Here is a 20,764-nt window from a genome sequence, read left to right on the forward strand (position 1 = left end):
ATCAAAACATAATTAGTATTATTTTTCTGACCTGAAAAAAGACAATTTTCTATATTGAAAGGCTTATCTGAGTATCAATAAATGTATAATAAAAAGAGAACAATACTTTGAACTAAAAAGAAAGAAGAAGCATTTATAATTAGTCCACCAACTTCCTAGTTTGGTGAAAAGGAACTAAAATCAAGCTTCACCTCTGAAAATCTAATGTTCACTATGAGCTGTGTTAACAGTTTTGACATAAAAATGATGTTTCCAGGATTCAGGGGAAGCGAGAAAATATGAGGGTTTTAAATCAGAAGCAACAATTCATTTGACTGAGAATAAGACTTGACTGCAGTTGACTACTTAATGGTAAAGAAAAGAAGAAGTCAGATTCCTTTTACATATTCTCAGTTATTTGACAAACATATTCACATAATTTGGATTAATTCTGTGTATTATATTTTCTTATCTTCCTAAATGTCAGGAATCATACCATAAATTTCCTTTGTACCTCCCTAGTATGGCGGTGGGGTTGCATTTTGGAAGGGATGACTCTATTACCTGCAAAGCTGCTTTGCATATTGCAGAATATTTAGCACCCCTGGCCACTGGCATTAAAGCCAGTGAAAACCCCTCAGCCATTTTGACACCCGAAACAAAACAAACAAAAAAATACCTCTTCACACGTCTCCAAGTCACTACCCTCCCACCACAGGCCATCCTGCCCAATTTAGGAACTGCTGTTCATGTATTGGTTTGTACTCAGAGTGTTAACCAACACCTACCAATCGAAAAACATTTAGCGGCTATCTAAATCTTTTAATAAATGTAGCGATTACAGTAATTCTGTCTTTTACCCAATTTTTCATCATGCCTCTCCATTCCCCCATCCCATACTTTTAAATAATTAATTAATTAATTAATATTTATTTATTTGGCTGCGTTGGGTCTTCGTTGCTGCATGCAGGCTTACTCTAGTTTTGGCGAGCGGGGGCTACTCTTCGTTGCGGTGCTCAGGCTTCTCATTGCGGTGGCTTCTCTTGTTGCGGAGCACAGGCTCTAGGCACGCAAGCTTCAGTAGTTGCAGCACGCGGGCTCAGTAGTTGCGTCACACAGGCTCTAGAGCGCAGGTTCAGTAGTTGTGGCACACTGGCTTAGTTGCTCCACAGCATGTGGGCTCTTCCCAGATCAGGGAAGAGACTTTATTTTTTACAGTACTTTTAGGTTTGCAGGAAAATTGCCTGGAAAGTATAGAGTTCCCATATACCCACCTACCCAGACTCCTCCACTGTCAAAATTAAGATGAAGAAGTTCCCCTGTATTTTTATCATGAATGGGTGTTGATTTTTTTTTTTAATTTATTTAATTTATTTATTTTTGGCTGCGTTGGGTCTTCATTGCTGTGCACAGGCTTCGTTGTTGTGCACGGGTTTAGTTGCTCCGTGGCACGTGGGATCTTCCTGGACCAGGGCTTGAACCCGTGTCCCCTGCGTTGGCAGGTGGATTCTTAACCACTGCGCCACCAGGGAAGCCCCTGGGTGTTGATTTTGTTAAACACTTTTCCTTCATCTGTTGATACGGTCATGTGAGTTTTCTTCTTTCGTCTGTTGATGTGATAGATTATACCAATTGGTTTTTGAATTTTAAACCAGCCTTGCACACCTGGGATATATCCCCCCATAAAAATTTTTTCCCCAAATGTTCAACTATAGATAGGCCTTGTGATTTTTTAGTCTTAGCCATTCTATGTTCAAAACTCTGTCAAGGTATTCTATTTTTACGCATTGTTTTAGCTTACCACAATTTCTTCATTTATAAAATGAAGAGATTGAACTATTAACACTGAAGTTCTTCTTAGTGCTCTAGTTCTGTGAATCATGTCTAGAATATTTAAGCTGTCATTGCCCAAAAGCCCAGCATTTAAAAATTAAAAAAAAAATTTTTGTTGTGAAATATTTCAAACGCACTAACACTCAGAGACAAATACCGAAGACCAAGATTTATTAAGTGTTACATTTTGTCATTATTCCACTATATTTGTTTTAAAAATGTATGTGTGCATGGATCAGATTAGTTAAAACTCCACTCCCTAATTTCATTCCCTTTCCAGCTTTCCAAAACTAATGCTTTCCTGGGTTGCAATGAATCCATGTACCTGTAGTTTTTATACATAATGTATGCATCCGTAAACAACCTAGAGTATTACTTTCGGTTATTTAACGTTATATACAGGCGAACTTTGGAGACATTGTGAGTTTGGTTCTAGACCACCACAATAAAGCAAATACCACCAAAAAAGTGACTCGTGAATTTTTTGGTTTCCCAGTGCATATAAAAGTTATGTCTAAAAAAACAATGTACATACCTTAATTTAAAAATACTTTATTGCTCAAAATGCTAACCATCATCTGAGCTTCTAGCGAGTCAGTCTTTTTGCTGCTGTAGGGTCTTTCCTCCCTGTTGATGACTGCTGACTGATCAGGGTGGTGATTACTGAAGTAGGTGCTGTGGTAAGTTTTAAAATAAGACAGTAATGGGGACTTCTCTGGTGTCTCAGTGGTTAAGAATCCGCCTGCCAGTGCAGGGGACACGGGTTCGAGCCCTGGTCTGGGAAGATCCCACATGCCACAGAACAGCTAAGCCCATGCGCCACAACTACTGAGCCTGTGCTCTAGAGCCTCTGAGCCACAACTACTGAAGCCCACGCACCTAGAGCCTGTGCTCTGCAACAAGAGAAGCCACCGCAATGAGAAGCCTGCACACCATAATGAAGAGTAGCCCCCACTCGCCGCAACTAGAGAAAGCCCGCGCGCAGCAACAAAGACCTGCCAGTGCAGCCAAAGATAAATAAATAAATTAAAAAAAAAAGACAGTAATGAAGTTTGCTGCATCAATTGACTCTTCCTTTCATAAACAACTTCTCAGTTGCATGTTGTGCTTTTTGATAGCATTTTACCCACAATAGAACTTCTTTCAAAAGTGGAGCCAATCCCTTAAAACCCTGCTGCTGGTTTATCCACTAAGTTTACGTAATATTCTGAACCCTTTGTTCCAAACTCCTCTTAATGTTGATATTTTGACCTCTTTCCATGAATCACAAATGTTCTTAATGGCGTCCAGAATGGTTTCCAGAAGGTTTTCAACTGACTTTGCCCATATCCATCAGAGGAATCACTGTCTATGCCAGCTATAGCATTACGAACTGTATTTCTTAAATAAGACTTGAAAGTCGAAATGACGCTTTGATCTTTGGGCTGCAGAATGGCAGGCATGAAAACAGCATTAATCTCTTTGTACATCCCCATAAGAGCTCTTGGGTGACCAGGTGCACTGTCATTGAGCAGTAATATTTTGAAAGGAATCTTTTTTCTGAGCAGTAGGTCCAAACAGTGGGCTTAAGATATTCAGTAAGCCATGCTGTAAACAGATGTGCTGTCATCCAGGCTTTGTTGTTCCATTTATAGAGCACAGGCAGAGTAGATTTGGCATAATTCTTAAGAGCCCCAGGATTTTCGGAATGGTAAGTGAGCATCAGCCTCAACTTCAAGTCACCAGCTGCATTAGCCCCTAACAAGAGAGTCAGCCTGTCCTTCGAAGCTTTGAAGCCAGGCATTGACTTCTCTCTAGCCCTGAAAGTCCTAGATGGCATCTTCTTTCAACACAAGGCTGTTTCATCTACATTGAAAAAAATCTGTTATTTAGTGTAGCCACCTTCGTCATTTATCTTAGCTAGATCTCCTGGATAACTTGCTGCAGCTCCTACATCAGTACTTGCGGCTTCATTTTGCACTTCTGTGTTATGACAATGGCTTCTTTCCTTAAATCTCGTGAACAAACTTCTGCTCGCTTCAGACTCTTCTTCTGCAGGTTCCTCTCCTCTCTTGGCCTTCATAGAATCGAAAAGAGTTTGGGTTTAATTTACCTTTCTTTTTGTAGTTTCCTAAGGTGGTGACGTCCCTTTTTAAAATTCAAATACATAGGGCTTCCCTGGTGGTGCAGTGGTTGAGAATCTGCCTGCCAATGCAGGGGACACGGGTTCGAGCCCTGGTCTGGGAAGATCCCACATGCCGCGGAGCAACTGAGCCCGTGAGCCACAATTACTGAGCCTGCGCGTCTGGAGCCTGTGCTCCGCAACAAGAGAGGCCGCGACAGTGAGAGGCCCGTGCACGCGATGAAGAGTGGCCCCCGCTTGCCACAACTAGAGAAAGCCCTCGCACAGAAACGAAGACCCAACACAGCCATAAATAAATAAATAAATAAATTTAAAAATGGTCCACATCAAAAAAATCTTTAAAAAAAAACACTCTAAAAAAATTCAAATACATATAGAAGGAATTGATATACTAACCTAATACATATTCAAAAATTATCTCTACCAAATTATTTTTAAGATTAGTTTTAAATTTACATAAGTGAAATTTTCTCTTTTTGGTATACAGTTCTATGAGTTTTGAGAAATACATAGTCATGTAACTACCATCTCAATTAAGGTACAGAACATTTCTACCCCTCAGAAATTCTCTTTTGGTACCACTTTATCATCAACTACTCCGTCCTACCCCCCCCCCCCCCCCCCCCCCCCCCCCGCCGCCGCTGCCCAAATCAGGTCTCTGGCAACCAGTGATCTAGTCTCCATTCCTGTAGTTTTACCTTTTAGAATGTCATATAATGAATCATATATTATATAGCTTTTTGAGTCTGGGTTCTTTCATTTAGCATAATATATTTGATATTCATTCATGTTGTTTCTTATGTCAATAGTCCATTCCTTATTTATTTATTTATTTATTTATGGCTGCATTAGGCCTTCGTTGCTACACGTGGGTTTTCTCTTGGTGTGTCGAGTGGGGGCTACTCTTTGTTGCAGTGTGCGGGCTTCTCATTGCGGTGGCTTCTCTTGTTGCGGAGCACCGGCTCTAGGCATGCGGGCTTCAGTAGTTATAGCACATGGGCTCAGTTGTTGTGGCTCACGGGCTCTAGAGCACAGGCTCAGTGGTTGTGGCGCACGGGCTTAGTTGCTCTGCGGCATGTGGGATCTTCCCAGACCAGGGCTCGAACCCATGTCCCCTGCATTGGCAGCGGATTCTTACCCACTGCACCATCAGGGAAGTCCAGTCCATTCCTTTTTATTGCTGAGTAATACTTGTTTATCCATTGCTCAGTTGAGGGACATTTGGGTTATAAACAGTTCTTTGTGACTATAAATAAAGCCGCTATAAGCATATAGTGACTATAAGGTTTTTTTGTGAACATAAATTTTCATTACATTTAGGTCAATACCCGTAAGTATTAGGGAACGGGATTACTAAGTTAAATGGTATATGTTTAACTTATAAGAGACTACCAAACTATTTCTCACAGTAGTTGTACCATTTTGCATTTTCATCAGCAGTTATTCCCATCTGTGTCAGCATCCTGATCAGTACTTGATGTTGTCAAGAATTTTTTGTTTTGTTTTTAAATTTTAATCATTCTAATAGGTGTGTAGTAGTATCTCATTGTAGTTTAAAATTTTTTTCATTCATTTCATTTTTAAAAAAAATTGAATTGTAATTGACATGCAATATAATATTAGTTTCAGGTGTACAACATAGTGATTCAGTATTTTTATACATTGTAAAATGATCACCATGATAAATCTAGTTACCATCTGTCATCATACAAAGTTATTACATCATACAAAGTTGTATTATTAGCTATAATCCCTATACTGTATGTTATAGCACCATGACTTATTTATTTTAAAACTGGAAGGTTGCACCTCTTAATCTCCTTTACCTATTTTTCCCATCCCCTCACCCTCCTTCTTTCTGGAAACCACCAGTTTGTTCCCTTTATCCATGAGTCTGTTTCTGCTTTGTTCTGTTTGTTCATCTCTTTTTTTTTTTTAGATTCCACATGTGAAAAGTGGAGTCACATGGTATTTGTCTTTCTCTGTCTGACTTATTGCACTTAGCGTGATACCCTCTAAATCAATGCATGTTGTAGCAAATGGCAAGATTTCATTCTTTTTTATGTCTGAGTAATATTCCACAGTGTGTGTGTGTGTGTGTGTGTATACACACACACACCACATCTTATTTATCCATTCATCTGTTGATGGGTACTTAGATTGCTTCCATATATTAGCTATTGTAAATTATGCCACAATGAACATAAAGGTACATATATCTTTTCAAATTAGTGTTTTCATTTTCTTCAGGTAAATAGAAATGGAAATGGAATTGCTGGGTTGTATGGTAGTTCTGTTTTTAATTTTGAGAAACCTCTATACTGTTTTCTGTAGTGGCTGCACGAATTTACATTCCCACCATCAGTGTACAAGGGTTCCCTCCCTTTTCTCCACATCTTCACCAACACTTGTTATTTGTTGCTTTTTTGAGAATAGCCATTCTGACAGGTGTGAGGTGGTATCATTGTGGTTTTGATTCGCATTTTTCTGATGATTACTGATGTTGAGCATCTTTTCATGTGCCTGTTTGCCATCTGTATGTCTTTGAAAAAATATCTATTCAGGTCTAATGCCCATTTTTTATTTGGGTTGTTTGGGGTTATTTTTTGATATTGAGTTGTATGAGTTCATTATATATTTTGGGCATCAACTCCTTATAGGGATTGCAAATATCTTGTCCCATTAAGTAGGTTGGCTTTTTATTTTGTTGATGGTTTCCTTCACTATGCAAAAACTTTTTAGTCTGATATCATCTCATTTGATTATTTCTGCTTTTGTTTCCCTTGCCTGAGGAGACATAGCCAAAAAATATTGTTAAGATTGGTGTCAAAGAGGTTACTGCCTATGATTTCTTCTGGGATTTTTATAGTTTCAGTCTTACTTTTAAGTCTGTAATCCATTTTGAGTTTATTTTTGTACATGATGTAAGAAAGTGGTCCAGTTTCATTCTTTTGCATCTAATTGTCCAGTTTTCCCAGTACCATTTACTGAAGTGCCTCTCTTCGTCCATTGAGTATTCTTGCCTCCTTTGTTGTAGATTAATTGATCATATAAGCGTAGGTTTATTTCTGGGCTCACAGAATATTCTGTTCCATTGATCTGTGTGTCTGTTTTTGTGCCAGTATCATACTGTTTAGATTATTATAGCTTTGTAGTATTGTGTGAAATCAGGTCATGTGTCACCTCCAGCTTTGTTCTTTCTCAAGATTGCTTTGGCTTTTGGGGCATTTTGTGTTTCTATAGAGATTTTAGAATTATTTGTTCTAGTTCTGTGAAAAATGTCATTGGTGTTTTGATAGGAATTGCATTGAATCTGTAGGTTGCTTGGTAGTATGGACATTTTGATAATATTAATTCTTCCAATCCATGAGCACTGATAAATGGATATCTTTCCATTTATTTGCATCATCTTCAGTTTCTTTCTTCAGTGTCTTACAGTTTTCTGAGTACAGGTCTTTCACTTCCTTGGTTAAATTTATTCCTAGGTATTTTATTCTTTTTGATGCAATTGTAAATAGGATTGTTTTCTTCATTTTTCTTTGTTTGTTCTCAGTGTATAAAAGTGCTGCAGATGTCTGCATATTAATTTCATATCCTGCAACTTTACTGAATTCATTTATTCTAATAGTTTTTTTGGGGGGGGATAGAATCTTTAGGGTTTTCTATATATAATATTGTCATCCCCAAATAGTGACAATTTTACTTCTTTCTTTACATTTTGGATGCCTTCTATTTCATTTTCTTGCCTAATTGGTGTGATTAGGACTGTGAATACCGTGTTGAATAAAAGTGTCAAGTAGGCATCCTTGTCTTAGTTCCTGATCTTAGAGGAAAAGTTTTCAGCTTTTCACCATTGAGTATGATGTTAGCTGCGGTTTGTCATACATGGATTTTATTATGTTGAGGTATGTTCCCTCTATATCCACTTTGTTGAGAATTTTTATCATAAATGGATATTGAATTTTGTCAAATTCATTGTACTTTTAATTTATTTTCATGTGAAATTCACATTTATAATGTGAAAATTTATTTGCCATGTATCTATTTTTAATGTAGGGAAAAGAAAGATGGATGGATCAATCTTGTTCTTGTTATGCTTCTAGGAAAAGCCAGCCAGCAGAGGTTTCCACATTAAAGGGCTCCGGGTATCCAGGCATCAGAAGGGAAAGAGTGCCGCTTTGCCTGTTGGACCTTGTTACAAAGGACTAGTCTTTGTTTAAACAACAACAGACATCCCAAACTGGAATCTCTTATCTCAGATATTTAGTGCCATAATTAGCTTGTATTTTGTCACATTTTACTTTTTTTATATGTAAAGGATACTACATGAATGGTTCTTTAAACCATAATCCCATAGCACAATCCAGTTTCTCCCCATACTAGAACTACTTGGTGAGAGGAAGTAAGAGAGTGTGAATGCTTTTTAATAAACTTTTAATGGACAAATGTGTATGATGAGGCACAATGTATTTTGTTGGTAGAGCACATGGTCTTAGTGTCAGGTTTCTTTTTACTGACATCGTACTTTATTTTTCTAGGATATTATTCTTATTTTACTTCAAATAAACAAAATTCCTAATAAAATTGAACATATACACAAATGTTCATAGCAGTTTTATTTCTAATAGCCAAAAACTGAAAACTACCCCCATGAGCTTCAAAAGGTGAAAAGTTAAACAGATTGTGTATTTCATCCATATCATGGAATACTACTCTATAAAAAGTAATGAACTATTGATACATGCAACAAATTGGGTGAACCTCAAGGAATTTTTGCTCAGTGAAAAAAGTCAATCTCTAAAGGATATGTACTACATGATTCCATTTATATAGTAATCGTGAAATATAATCATTGAGTTGGAGAACAGATTAGTGGTTGCTGTTGGTTAGGAATGGGGACAAAGGGATCGTGATTATAAAGCGTTAACATGAGGGTATCTTGTGATAGTACAGTTGAATATTTTGATTGTGATAGTATGTGACCGAATTGCATAAATTCGTACTCACACAAGTTGAGTGCATGTATAACTGGTAAAATCTGATTAAGCTCTATGGATTGTGCTAATGTTGATTTCTTGTCTTTGATACTTCACAGTGATTGTGTGGGATGTTTGCATTGGGGAAAGGGGTACTGGACTTGTCCCTATATTCCTTCCTTCCTTCCTCCCTCCCTCCCTCTTTGAGAGTGGGACAGCACAAGCTTTATTCAGTGGCCAAAGAATGGAGAAGTGGGAACCTAGTTCACAAATCACCTTCTCCTCCTTACATTTCTTTCCAACTACCTGTGAATATATAATCATTACAAAATTTTAAAAAAATGTAAAAATAATTCAAGTACAAAAACCCTTTTATTTTTGAAATATGTAATACATGAATATATTTTCATGAAAATTCAAATAATATAAGAGTATTTGGTTAAAAAAAGGAAAAGGGCAAATAGTTAATATTTTAAGTATAGCCATTTTTTCCTTTCTTTCCTCCCCCATAAAAGCGAATAGATAGTATTTTTCAGTGTATGCATAATGATGCTGATTTATGTCGGTAATGACAGTTAACTGATGCAGACATGATAAAACTATGCCATACCTTTATACTCTACATTCTTAATAGTGTTATATTGCGGAGTGGGAAACGTAAGACAGCTGAGTATTCCAGACATGCCACATATGTTCCTGGGAATTAAATGCTGCACATGATTAGCAAATGCTGATCCAGAAAGCATATGTAAACAGAAAATGATTAGTTTATTCTCAGTAAGTTGGAGATATATATATATGAAGATAATATAATATTGCATGTATACACATACTATTTTCACAGCTTCATTTATAGTAGAGTGGTCAAAGGACTAGATGATTATTGCCTAGATTTTGTAACCTTTGAATGGGAATATGATATTGAGTACAATACATGTAGATATGAAAGCTGTCTGCCTGTAACACTGTTGGGTATTCGTGGTATACAAAATGAGTTATATACACCTAGTCTTCCTCTAGGAACAAGTGTAGTCAGCCTCCTACTTGGTGGGGGAGATATGCATGTAAACAGATAAAATATAATGCCATACAATGCTAAAACAGATAGAGTTAAGAGATTTGGTAGTGTAGAACATATCATTTAACTGCAGAGTAAACTGAAGAACATGAAAAATGGCATTCTAGATACTGAGTACATTATGTATAAAGGTCAGGAAAGGCCTTGGCATATTAGTGTGGTGGAAACTGAGGAATGGAGGAGTGGGATGAATGACAAGAGATAGATTGAGTCCCAGGGCTGACTTACCCATTAGGCACAGGGCCCACAGTATTTCTGGAGGTCCATGAAAATGTTTTAATTTGTTTTAAAAGCAGAAGGAAAAAAGGAACTTTCATGTTGAAGAAAATGTTCTAATATCTAGGGTTAACATATTGTCTTTATCCCAATGCAGTTGTGAGGTATAATTTTTTTTAAAAATAAATTTCTTTATTTGTTTTATTTTTGGCCGTGTTGGGTCTTTGTTGCTGCACCTAGGCTTTCTCTAGTTGTGGTGAGTGGGGGCTACTCTTCGTTGCGGTGCACGGGCTTCTCATTGCAGTGGCTTCTCTTGTCGCGGAGAACGGGCTCTAGGCACGCAGGCTTCAGTAGTTGTGGCATGTGGGCTCAGTAGTTGTGGCTCGCAGGCTCTAGAGCGCAAGCTCAGTAGTTGTGGAGCATGGGCTGAGTTGCTCCACAGCATGTGGGATCTTCCCGGACCAGGGCTCGAACCCATCTACCCTGCATTGGCAGATGGATTCGTAACCACTGTGCCACCAGGGAACTCCAAAGTATAATTTTTAATATTTTTTATTGGAGGAAAGGGCCCATGAAATAAAAAGTTCCTAGGGCCCACCAAAGTGATTATGGTCGTGTTGGGTCTTGCTTATGAAGGATGTTAAATGCCAACTAAAGAGCTTGAATTTAATTCTAGGAACTTCAGGGAGCTAAAAGATTTTAAGCATGATCAACTCTTTTTATGAAGATACCTCTGTCAGCAGTTTGGATGAGACTGTTTGCGGTTCGATGTAGTTATGTTAATCAAAATTGCTTTAGTGCTTATTACAACCAAATATCACCTGTTTAAAATGAGGAGAGAGAGGGCAGACAGCAGAAGCAAGAAGAACTACAGTCCTGCAGCCTGTGGAAAAAAAATTACATTCACAGAAAGATAGACAAGATGAAAAGGCAGAGGGCTATGTACTAGATGAAGGAACAAGATAAAACCCCAGAAAGACAACTAAATGAAGTGGAGATAGGCAACCTTCCAGAAAAAAGAATTCAGAATAATGATAGTGAAGATGATCCAGGACCTCGGAAAAAGAATGGAGGCAAAGATCGAGAAGATGCAAGAAATGTTTAACAAAGACCTAGAAGAGGGCTTCCCTGGTGGCGCAGTGGTTGAGAATCTGCCTGCTGGTGCAGGGGACACGAGTTCGAGCCCTGGTCTGGGAGGATCCCACATGCCACGGAGCAACTAAGCCCATGAGCCACAATTACTGAGCCTACGCGTCTGGAGCCTGTGCTCTGCAACAAGAGAGGCCACGACAGTGAGAGGCCCGCGCACCGCGATGAAGAGTGGCCCACGCTTGCCGCAATTAGAGAAAGCCCTCGCGCAGAAATGAAGACCCAACACAGCCATAAATAAATAAATAAACAAATACTTAAAAAAAAATAGACCTAGGAGAATTAAAGAACAAACAAACAGAGGTGAACAATACAATAACTGAAATGAAAACTACACTAGAAGGGATCAATAGCAGAATAACTGAGGCAGAAGAACAGATAAGTGACCTGGAAGACAGAATGGTGGAATTCACTGCTGTGGAACAGAATAAAGAAAAAATAATGAAAAGAAATAAAGACAGCCTAAGAGACCTCTGGGACAACATTAAACGCAACAACATTCGCATTATAGGGGTCCCAGAAGGAGAAGAGAGAGAAAGGACCAGAGAAAATATTTGAAGAGTTTATAGTCGAAAACTTCCCTAACATGGGAAAGGAAATAGCCACCCAAGTCCAGGAAGTGCAGAGAGCCCCATACAGGATAAACCCAAGGAGAAACACACCGAGGCACATAGTAATCAAATTGGCGAAAATTAAAGACAAAGAAAAATTATTGAAAGCAACAAGGGAAAAATGACAAATAATATACAAGGGAGCTCCCATAAGGTTAACAGCTGATTTCTCAGCAGAAACTCTACAAGCCAGAAGGGAGTGGCATGATATACTTAAAGTGATGAAAGGGAAGACCCTACAACCAAGAATACTCTACCTTGCAAGGATCTCATTCAGATTCGATGGAGAAATCAAAAGCTTTACAGACAAGCAAAAGCTAAGAGAATTCAGCACCACCACACCAGCTCTACCAGAAATGCTAAAGGAACTTCTCTAAGTGGGAAACACAAGAGAAGAAAGGACCTACAAAAACAAACCCAAAACAATTAAGCAAATGGTCATAGGAACGTACATATCGATAATTACCTTAAACGTGAATGGATTAAATGCTCCAACCAAAAGACACAGGCTTGCTGAATGGATACAAAAACAAGACCCATACATATGCTGTCTACAAGAGACCCACTTCAGACCTAGGGACACATTCAGACTGAAAGTGAGGGGATGAGAAAAGATATTCCATGCAAATGGAAATCAAAAGAAAGCTGGAGTAGCAATACTTATATCAGATAAAATAAACTTTAAAATAAAGAATGTTACAAGAGACAAGGAAGGACACTACATAATGATCAAGGGATCATTCCAAGAAGAAGATATAACAATTATAAATATATATGCACCCAACATACGAGCACCTCAATATATAAGGCAACTGCTAACAGCTATAAAATAGGAAATGGACAGTAACACAGTAATAGTGGGGGACTTCAACACCTCACTTACACCAATGGACAGATCATCCAAAATGAAAATAAATAAGGAAACAAGCTTTAAATGACACAATACACCAGATAGATTTAATTGATAATTATAGGATATTCCATCCAAAAACAGCACAGTACACTTTCTTTTCAAGTGCGCACAGAACATTCTCCAGGATAGATCATATCTTGGGTCACAAATCAAGCCTCAGTAAATTTAAGAAAATTGAAATCATATCAAGCATCTTTTCTGACCACAATGCTATGAGATTAGAAGTGAATTACAGGGAAAAAAACGTAAAAAACACAAACACATGGAGGCTAAACAATACGTTACTAAATAACCAAGAGATGACTGAAGAAATCAAACAGTATCAAAAAATACCTAGAGACAAATGACAATGAAAACACAATGATCCAAAACCTATGGGATGCAGCAAAAGCAGTTCTAAGAGGGAAGTTTATAGCTATACAAGCCTACCTCAAGAAATAAGAAAAATCTCAAATAAACAATCTAACCTTACACCTAAAGGAACTAGAGAAAGAAGAACAAACAAAACTCAAAGTTAGCAGAAGGAAAGAAATCATAAAAATCAGAACAGAAATAAATGAAATAGAAACAGAGAAAACAATAGCAAACATCAATAAAACTAAAAGCTGGTTCTTTGAGAAGATAAACAAAATTGATAAATCATTAGCCAGACTCATCAAGAAAAAGAGGGAGAGGACTCACATCAATAAAATTAGGAATGAAAAACGAGAAGTTACAACAGACACCGCAGAAATACAAAGCATCCTAAGAGACTACTACAAGCAATTCTAGGCCAACAAAATGGAAACCTGGAAAAAATGGACAAATTCTTAGAAAGGTATAACCTTCCAAGACTGAACCAGGAAGAAATAGAAAATATGAACAGACCAATCACAAGTAATGAAATTGAAACTGTGATTAAAAATCTTCCAACAAACAAAAGTCCAGGACCAGATGGCTTCACAGATGAATTCTATCAAACATTTAGAGAAGAGCTCACGCCCATCATTGTCAAACTCTTCCAAAAAGTTGCAGAGGAAGGAACACTCCCAAACTCATTCTATGAGGCCACCATCACCCTGATACCAAAGCCAGACAAAGATACTACAAAAAAAGAAAATTACAGACCAATATCACTGATGAATATAGATGCAAAAATCCTCAACAAAATACTAGCAAACAGAATCCAACAACACATTAAAAGGATCATACACCATGATCAAGTGGGATTTATCCCAAGGATGCAAGGATTCTTCAATATATACAAATCAATCAATGTGATACACCATATTAACAAATTGAAGAAGAAAAACCATATGATCATCTCAATAGATGGAGAAAAAGCTTTTGACAAAATTCAACAGCAATTTATGATAAAAACTCTCCAGAAAGTGGGCATAGAGGGAACCTACCTCAACATAATGAAGACCATATACGACAAACCCACAGCAAGCATCATTCTCAATGGTGAAAAACTGAAAGCATTTCCTCTAAGATCAGGAACAAGACAAGGATGTCCACTCTTGCCACTGTTATTCAAAATAGTTTTGGAAGTCCTAGCCTCAGCAATCCGAGAAGAAAAAAAAATAAAAGGAATCCAAATTGGAAAAGAAGAAGTAAAACTGTCACTGTTTGCAGGTGACATGATAGTATACATAGAGAATCCTAAAACTGCCACCAGAAAACTACTAGAGCTAATCAATGAATGTGGTAAAGTTGCAGGATACAAAATTAATGCACAGAAATCTCTTGCATTCCTATACAGTAACAATGAAATATCTGAAAGAGAAATTAAGGAAACACTTCCATTTACCATTGCAACAAAAAGGAGAAAATACCTAGGAATAAACCTACCTAGGGAGACAAAAGACCTGTATGCAGAAAACTGTAAGACACTGATGAAAGAAATTAAAGATGATACCAACAGATGGAGAGATATACCATGTTCTTGGATTGGAAGAATCAATATTGTGCAAATGACTATACTACCCAAAGCAATCTACAGATTCAATGCAATCCCTATCAAATTACCAATGGCATTTTTTATGGAACTAGAGCAAAAAATCTTAAAATTTGTATGGAGACACAAAAGACCCCGAATAGCCAAAGCAGTCTTGAGGGAAAAAAACGGAACTGGAGGAATCAGACTCCCTGACTTCAGACTATACTACAAAGCTACAGTAATCAAAACAATATGGCCCTGGCACAAAAACAGAAATATAGATCAATGGAACAAGATAGAAAGCCCAGAGGTAAACCCACGCACCTATGGTCAACTAATCTATGACAAAGGAGGCAAGGATATACAATGGAGAAAAGACAGTCTCTTCAATAAGTGGTGCTGGGAAAACCGGACAGCTACATGTAAAAGAATGAAATTAGAACACTCCCTAACACCATACCCAAAAATAAACTCAAAATGGATTAGAGACCTAAGTGTAAGACCAGACACTATAAAACTCTTAGAGGAAAACATAGGAAGAACACTGTTTAACATAAATCACAGCAAGATCTTTTTTGATCCACCTCCTAGAGTAATGGAAATAAAAACAAAAATAAACAAATGAGACCTAATGAAACGTAAAAGCTTTTGCACAGCAAAGGAAACCATAAACAAGACGAAAAGACAACCCTCAGAATGGGAGAAAATATTTGCAAACGAATCAATGGACAAAGGATTAATCTCCAAATATATAAACAGCTCATGCAGCTCGATATTAAAAAAACAAACAACCCACTCCAAAAATGGGCAGAAGACCTAAATAGACATTTCTCCAAAGAAGGCATACAGATGGCCAAGAAGCACATGAAAAGCTACTCAACATCACTAATTTTTAGAGAAATGCAAATCAAAACTACAATGAGGTATTACCTCACACCAGTTAGAATGGGCTTCATCAGAAAATCTCCAAACAACAAATGCTGGAGAGGGTGTGGAGAAAAGGGAACCCTCTTGCACTGTTGGTGGGAATGTTAACTGATACAGCCACTATGGAGAACAGTATGGAGGTTCCTTAAAAAACTAAAAATAGAATTACCATATGATCCAGCAATCCACTACTGGGCATATACCCAGAGAAAACCACAATTCAAAAAGACACATGCACCCCAATGTTCATTGCAGCACTATTTACAATAGCTAGGTCATGGAAGCAACCTAAATGCCCATTGACAGATGAATGGATAAAGAAGAAGTGGTACATACATACAATGGAATATTACTCAGCCATAAAAAGGAACTAAATTGGGTCATTTGTTGACATGGATGGATCTAGAGACTGTCGTACAGAGTGAAGTAAGTCAGAAAGAGAAAAACAAATATCGTATATTAATGCATATATGTGGAACCTAGAAAAATGGTGCAGATAAACCGGTTTTCAGGGCAGAAATTGAGACACAGATGTAGAGAACAAACGTATGGACACCAAGGGGGGAAAGCTGTGGGGGGGGGGTGGTGTGATGAATTGGGAGATTGGGATTGACATGTATACACTGATGTGTATAAAATTGATTACTAATAAGAACCTGCTGTATAAAAAAAATGTGATCAAATGTATTCTCTTGGAAAGAAGCAAAAAAATACTGCATTATATGTTTGAAAGTCTCTAAGAGAATAGATTTAAATGTTTTCACCATACACATACATACACAAAATGGTAATTATGTGAGGTGATGGAGCTGTTAACCAACCCTATTGTGGTAATCATTTTGCAATATATACATGTATCAAATCATGTTGTACACCTTAAACTTACACAATAATATATGCCAATTATATCCCAATAAAGCTGGAAAAAATTTTAAAAAAATAAAATGAGGAGAGTAGTTTTTAAAAGACTCATATCTAATCACTGTATTTGATTAAGGATGTCCCTTGAAAGAGTTAATTGACCATACTTGATTGATCAAGATTTGTTCATTAGCTGTTGACAAATTCAGAAAACCACATGTAAATGATCAGGTCTCTTTATGTGAGAATATAATACTAGGCTATACTGTTTCTCATAGTACTCTTTGTTTCATGCCTACTTTTCCTGCATTATTTATGAAGAATCCAAAACTTTATACAGAGATATTGCTGAGACATTACAACAAATAGCATTTTAAAAGCTGCAAGCGCTGTTTTACAAAATGTAGTTTTTCTTTCTTTTAACCAAATGGAGTTTAGTTAGAATTCTTGCTCAAACACCTTTATTTAATATAGGAATTTGCTGAATCATAATTTGAGAGTTACTCTTAAAATAACGAAGTATAATTTTCCTATACTAATGACACTGTCATAAAAAAATTCCTATGAAGTAGGCTGAAGTAATTTTAAGAAAAAATTTTTTGGTGAAAACTGAGGGATATTAAAGGTATGATTCAGTGTCCTACAGTTGTACCTTTATTGCCTTGATCTTGGGATGAGGGGAGAGGGAGACATAGAGGAGATTGGATTTGTTTGTTTGTTGTCTTTTTATATAAGGAGAATTTTAGGTTTCAGTCATCAAATTATTTAATAATGGAACTAAAAATTTTATGCATGTTCATTCCTTTAGCTACTTTTCAGATGTGAAAGAAATCCAGGCAGAGGAAAAATTTTCATTTTGTATTTATTGTTTCACAAGGATATACTTTTCTTTTTCTTTTTAAATTAAATAAGGCACTTATTTATTTATGATCCATCTACCTCCAGGTACGGTTAGATCCCTATTCATTAACTCAATATTCAATACAAAATTCTAGTCAAAACGGATAACAACAGAAGAGGAGGGGAAAAAATAGAATATCGTGGTTGTGGAAAACTAGAGATAATGAGTTCATAAATTCATTCTGATCTTTCTAACAATCAAGACAGAAAGGGAAACAGAGTGGGTTACATAATTTCAGCAAGTGGTAGTAGGTAAGTAGCACATAACCTGAGTCAAGAAATGGGGATAAGGAATTATGTCTCATAAATAGGCATGCTTTTTTAGATCTACATTACAGAGTTTTGTTTTTAGTTTGCGTCTTTTAAGTATCAATCTTTGTGTTGTGTGTACTTTATATGTAGAGATATGTTTGATTTTAATCTTTATAATAATTTTGTAAAGTTTGCAAATTAGGGTATATCTAAGGAAATACTGGTAAATGTGCAAGATAATATAAATGTTTGTCATTAAAGGAATTTGAATATGTGACTACATGTGGTAAAAATGTGGTATACTCATAATCTGGCTAATGCCCTGGAAGTAGTTTATATAAAAGGCTAGGGGGGCTTCCCTGGTGGCGCAGTGGTTGGGAGTCTGCCTGCCGATGCGGGGGACACGGGTTCGAGCCCTGGTCTGGGAGGATCCCACATGCCGCGGAGCAGCTGGGCCTGTGAGCCACAACTGCTGAGCCTGCGCGTCTGGAGCCTGTGCTCTGCAACAAGAGAGGCCGCGATAGTGAGAGGCCCGTGCACCGCAATGAAGAGTGGCCCCCACTTGCCGCAACTAGAGAAAGCCCTCGCACAGAAACGAAGACCCAACACAGCCACAAATAAATAAATAAATAAATAAACTTGGGGGGTGGAATAAGGCTAGGGACTTCCCTGGTGGTCCAGTGGTTAAGAATCCTCCTTTCAATGCAGGGGACTTGGGTTCGATCCCTGGTCAGGGAACTAAGATCCCACATGCTGGGGGGCAGCTAAGCCTGCGGGCTGCAGCTAGTGAGCCCGTGCGCTCTGGAGCCCGAGCACCGCAACTAGAGAGAAGCCTGCACACCGCAATGGAAGATCCTGTGTGCCGCAACTGTGACCTGACGCAGCCAAAAATAAATAAGTAAATAAAAAATCTTTTTTAAAAAAAGGCTATACTACATTTTCTGGCCATTTATATGATATTAGTAAATATCTTCTAGAAGACTGCCTGAAGTTCTAAATTGTGGAAATGTGGAAGTCACGTTTATTTTTTTTTAGTAATTACTGTCTGTCGCCAAGCAGACTATAAGGTGCTTGAAGGGTAGAACTCTGTATTATCTATTTGTGAATCCTCTATTTACTTAGCTCAATACTTTGAAGGTGCTTTCTGTTGTAATAAATACGGCAGGTCTGTGTTTCTAAATAGACTTGGGCACACAGTTGTTGGTGCTTTCATTTCTTCTCTAGGGTTTGGTCCTTAGTTTTGTAGTTTCAGAAACATTATTTTAATAAATCATTTCCAGTGCTAAGGTGCTAATGAATTAAGCCATACTAAATAAGATACACAGCAAAATCAAGAAATAAATCAGAAGCCCATTAGGAATATAGTGGCAAAGTGTATTAGATTGTTATTCTGGCAAGTCAAACACAGTAGGAAAGTCTGCTTTAAGAAACCAAATAAAGATCAGCTGTTGCTTTTGATAACCATTTACTTCTTTGGTATTCTCAGCAGTGTTGGTAAATGTTTATTAGCTGATAAATTATGTGGCAAATGTTCTACTGAGATTAGTTAAATCAGATTATGTATATGGAGAAAGACTGACTGGCGTTGGAAATACATTGGGTTGACTTTTGGTATAAGGGATTGTTGAGCATTTCTTCTTCTGACTATTATATTGATTTTTTAAAAATTAATTAATTAATTTAACTAATTTTTGGCTGCATTGGGTCTTCGTTGCTGCGCATGGGCTTTCTCTAGTTGCGGCAAGCAGGGGCTACTCTTCGTTGCGGTGCGTGGGCTTCTCATCGCAGTGGCTTCTCGTTGCAGAGCACGGGCTCTAGGTGCGCGGCCTTAGTAGTTGCAGTGCGTGGGCTCAGTAGTTGTTGCGCACAGGCTTAGTTGCTCCGCGGCATGTGGGATCTTCCCGGACCAGGGCTCGAACCCGTGTCGCCTGCATTGGCAGGCGGATTCTTAACCACTGCCCCACCAGGGAAGTCCCTATATTGATACTTTTAAGGACAGAAAATCATTTTCTTATTTAGCACTAATAGCCTTAATTTTTAAAAACAGGTTTATTAAGGTATAATTTACATAGCATGAAATTCATGCATTTTTAGTGAACAGTTATTTTTTTGTACATTTACAAAGCTGTGCAAACATTGCCACAATCTAATTTTGGAACATTTCTATCTCCCCAGATAGAAACCATGTACTATCCATTTGTAGTCTCTCCTCATCCTTAGTTTAACATGCCTAATGTTATGTTTAACATTTTACAACTGAGTATAAAATATGGTAGAAGTGAGTACTGTAGAATTTCCAAAAACTATTCAGCCTTCTAGGTTTGCTAATTTGTTTTGAATTTTTAATAATTTAGAGCATGGACATTTTTCTGATGATATTTCTTTATTCAGACACCAATATTATTCAATAGGAGAAAGAGTGGTGAGAATAATTTATGTAAGAGGGTATTGCTTTTGGGAAATGAGTTTTCAAGTTTGCTTCTTGTTTGGAAGTTACAAATTAATTAATGAAAAGAAAGACGTTACTGAATAAATACAAAATTGCACATTTATTCAAGCCTTGTTAGGGATTTAGTAGGGAAGTTTACAGTGCTTTTCAAAAAGGCACTAAGATTTTATATAATAATGTTTTGCAAAGATTATCATAAAGTGAATTTGTCATTCTTTTTTTCCTTTATTTTAGCTTCTCAGAATCAAGAACGTCTTTGTGCATTTAAAGATCCATATCAACAAGACCTTGGGATAGGTGAGAGTCGAATCTCTCATGAAAACGGAACAATATTATGCTCAAAAGGTAGCACCTGCTATGGCCTTTGGGAGAAATCAAAAGGGGACATAAATCTGGTAAAACAAGGCAAGTAATACTTTTTTTACCTGAAATAACTGTTTCATAAAATTGAAGTTGATCTAAGAAGGGCGTGGAAGTAGATTATAAAACCCTCTGCAGGAGAACAGTTAGTTTAAAAGTGTGTATTCATGTATGTATTCATACCAAGCTCCAAATTTGCAAAGGGTAATTGGTTTTA

General features: G+C 37.3%; 1 protein-coding gene across 1 annotated transcript in view; it reads left to right on the top strand.

Moving 5' to 3' along the window:
- The window catches only part of BMPR2 (bone morphogenetic protein receptor type 2), a 195,366-nt gene that overhangs the window by 70,098 nt on the left and 104,504 nt on the right, over positions 1-20,764 (top strand). The window contains exon 2 of the mRNA XM_007190546.2: positions 20,422-20,592. Within this exon, the coding sequence (XP_007190608.1) occupies positions 20,422-20,592 (171 nt within the window). The remainder of the gene's footprint in view (positions 1-20,421; positions 20,593-20,764) is intronic.

This window comes from Balaenoptera acutorostrata, chromosome 8, assembly GCF_949987535.1.
Source record: "Balaenoptera acutorostrata chromosome 8, mBalAcu1.1, whole genome shotgun sequence".
NCBI classification, from domain to species: domain Eukaryota; kingdom Metazoa; phylum Chordata; class Mammalia; order Artiodactyla; family Balaenopteridae; genus Balaenoptera; species Balaenoptera acutorostrata.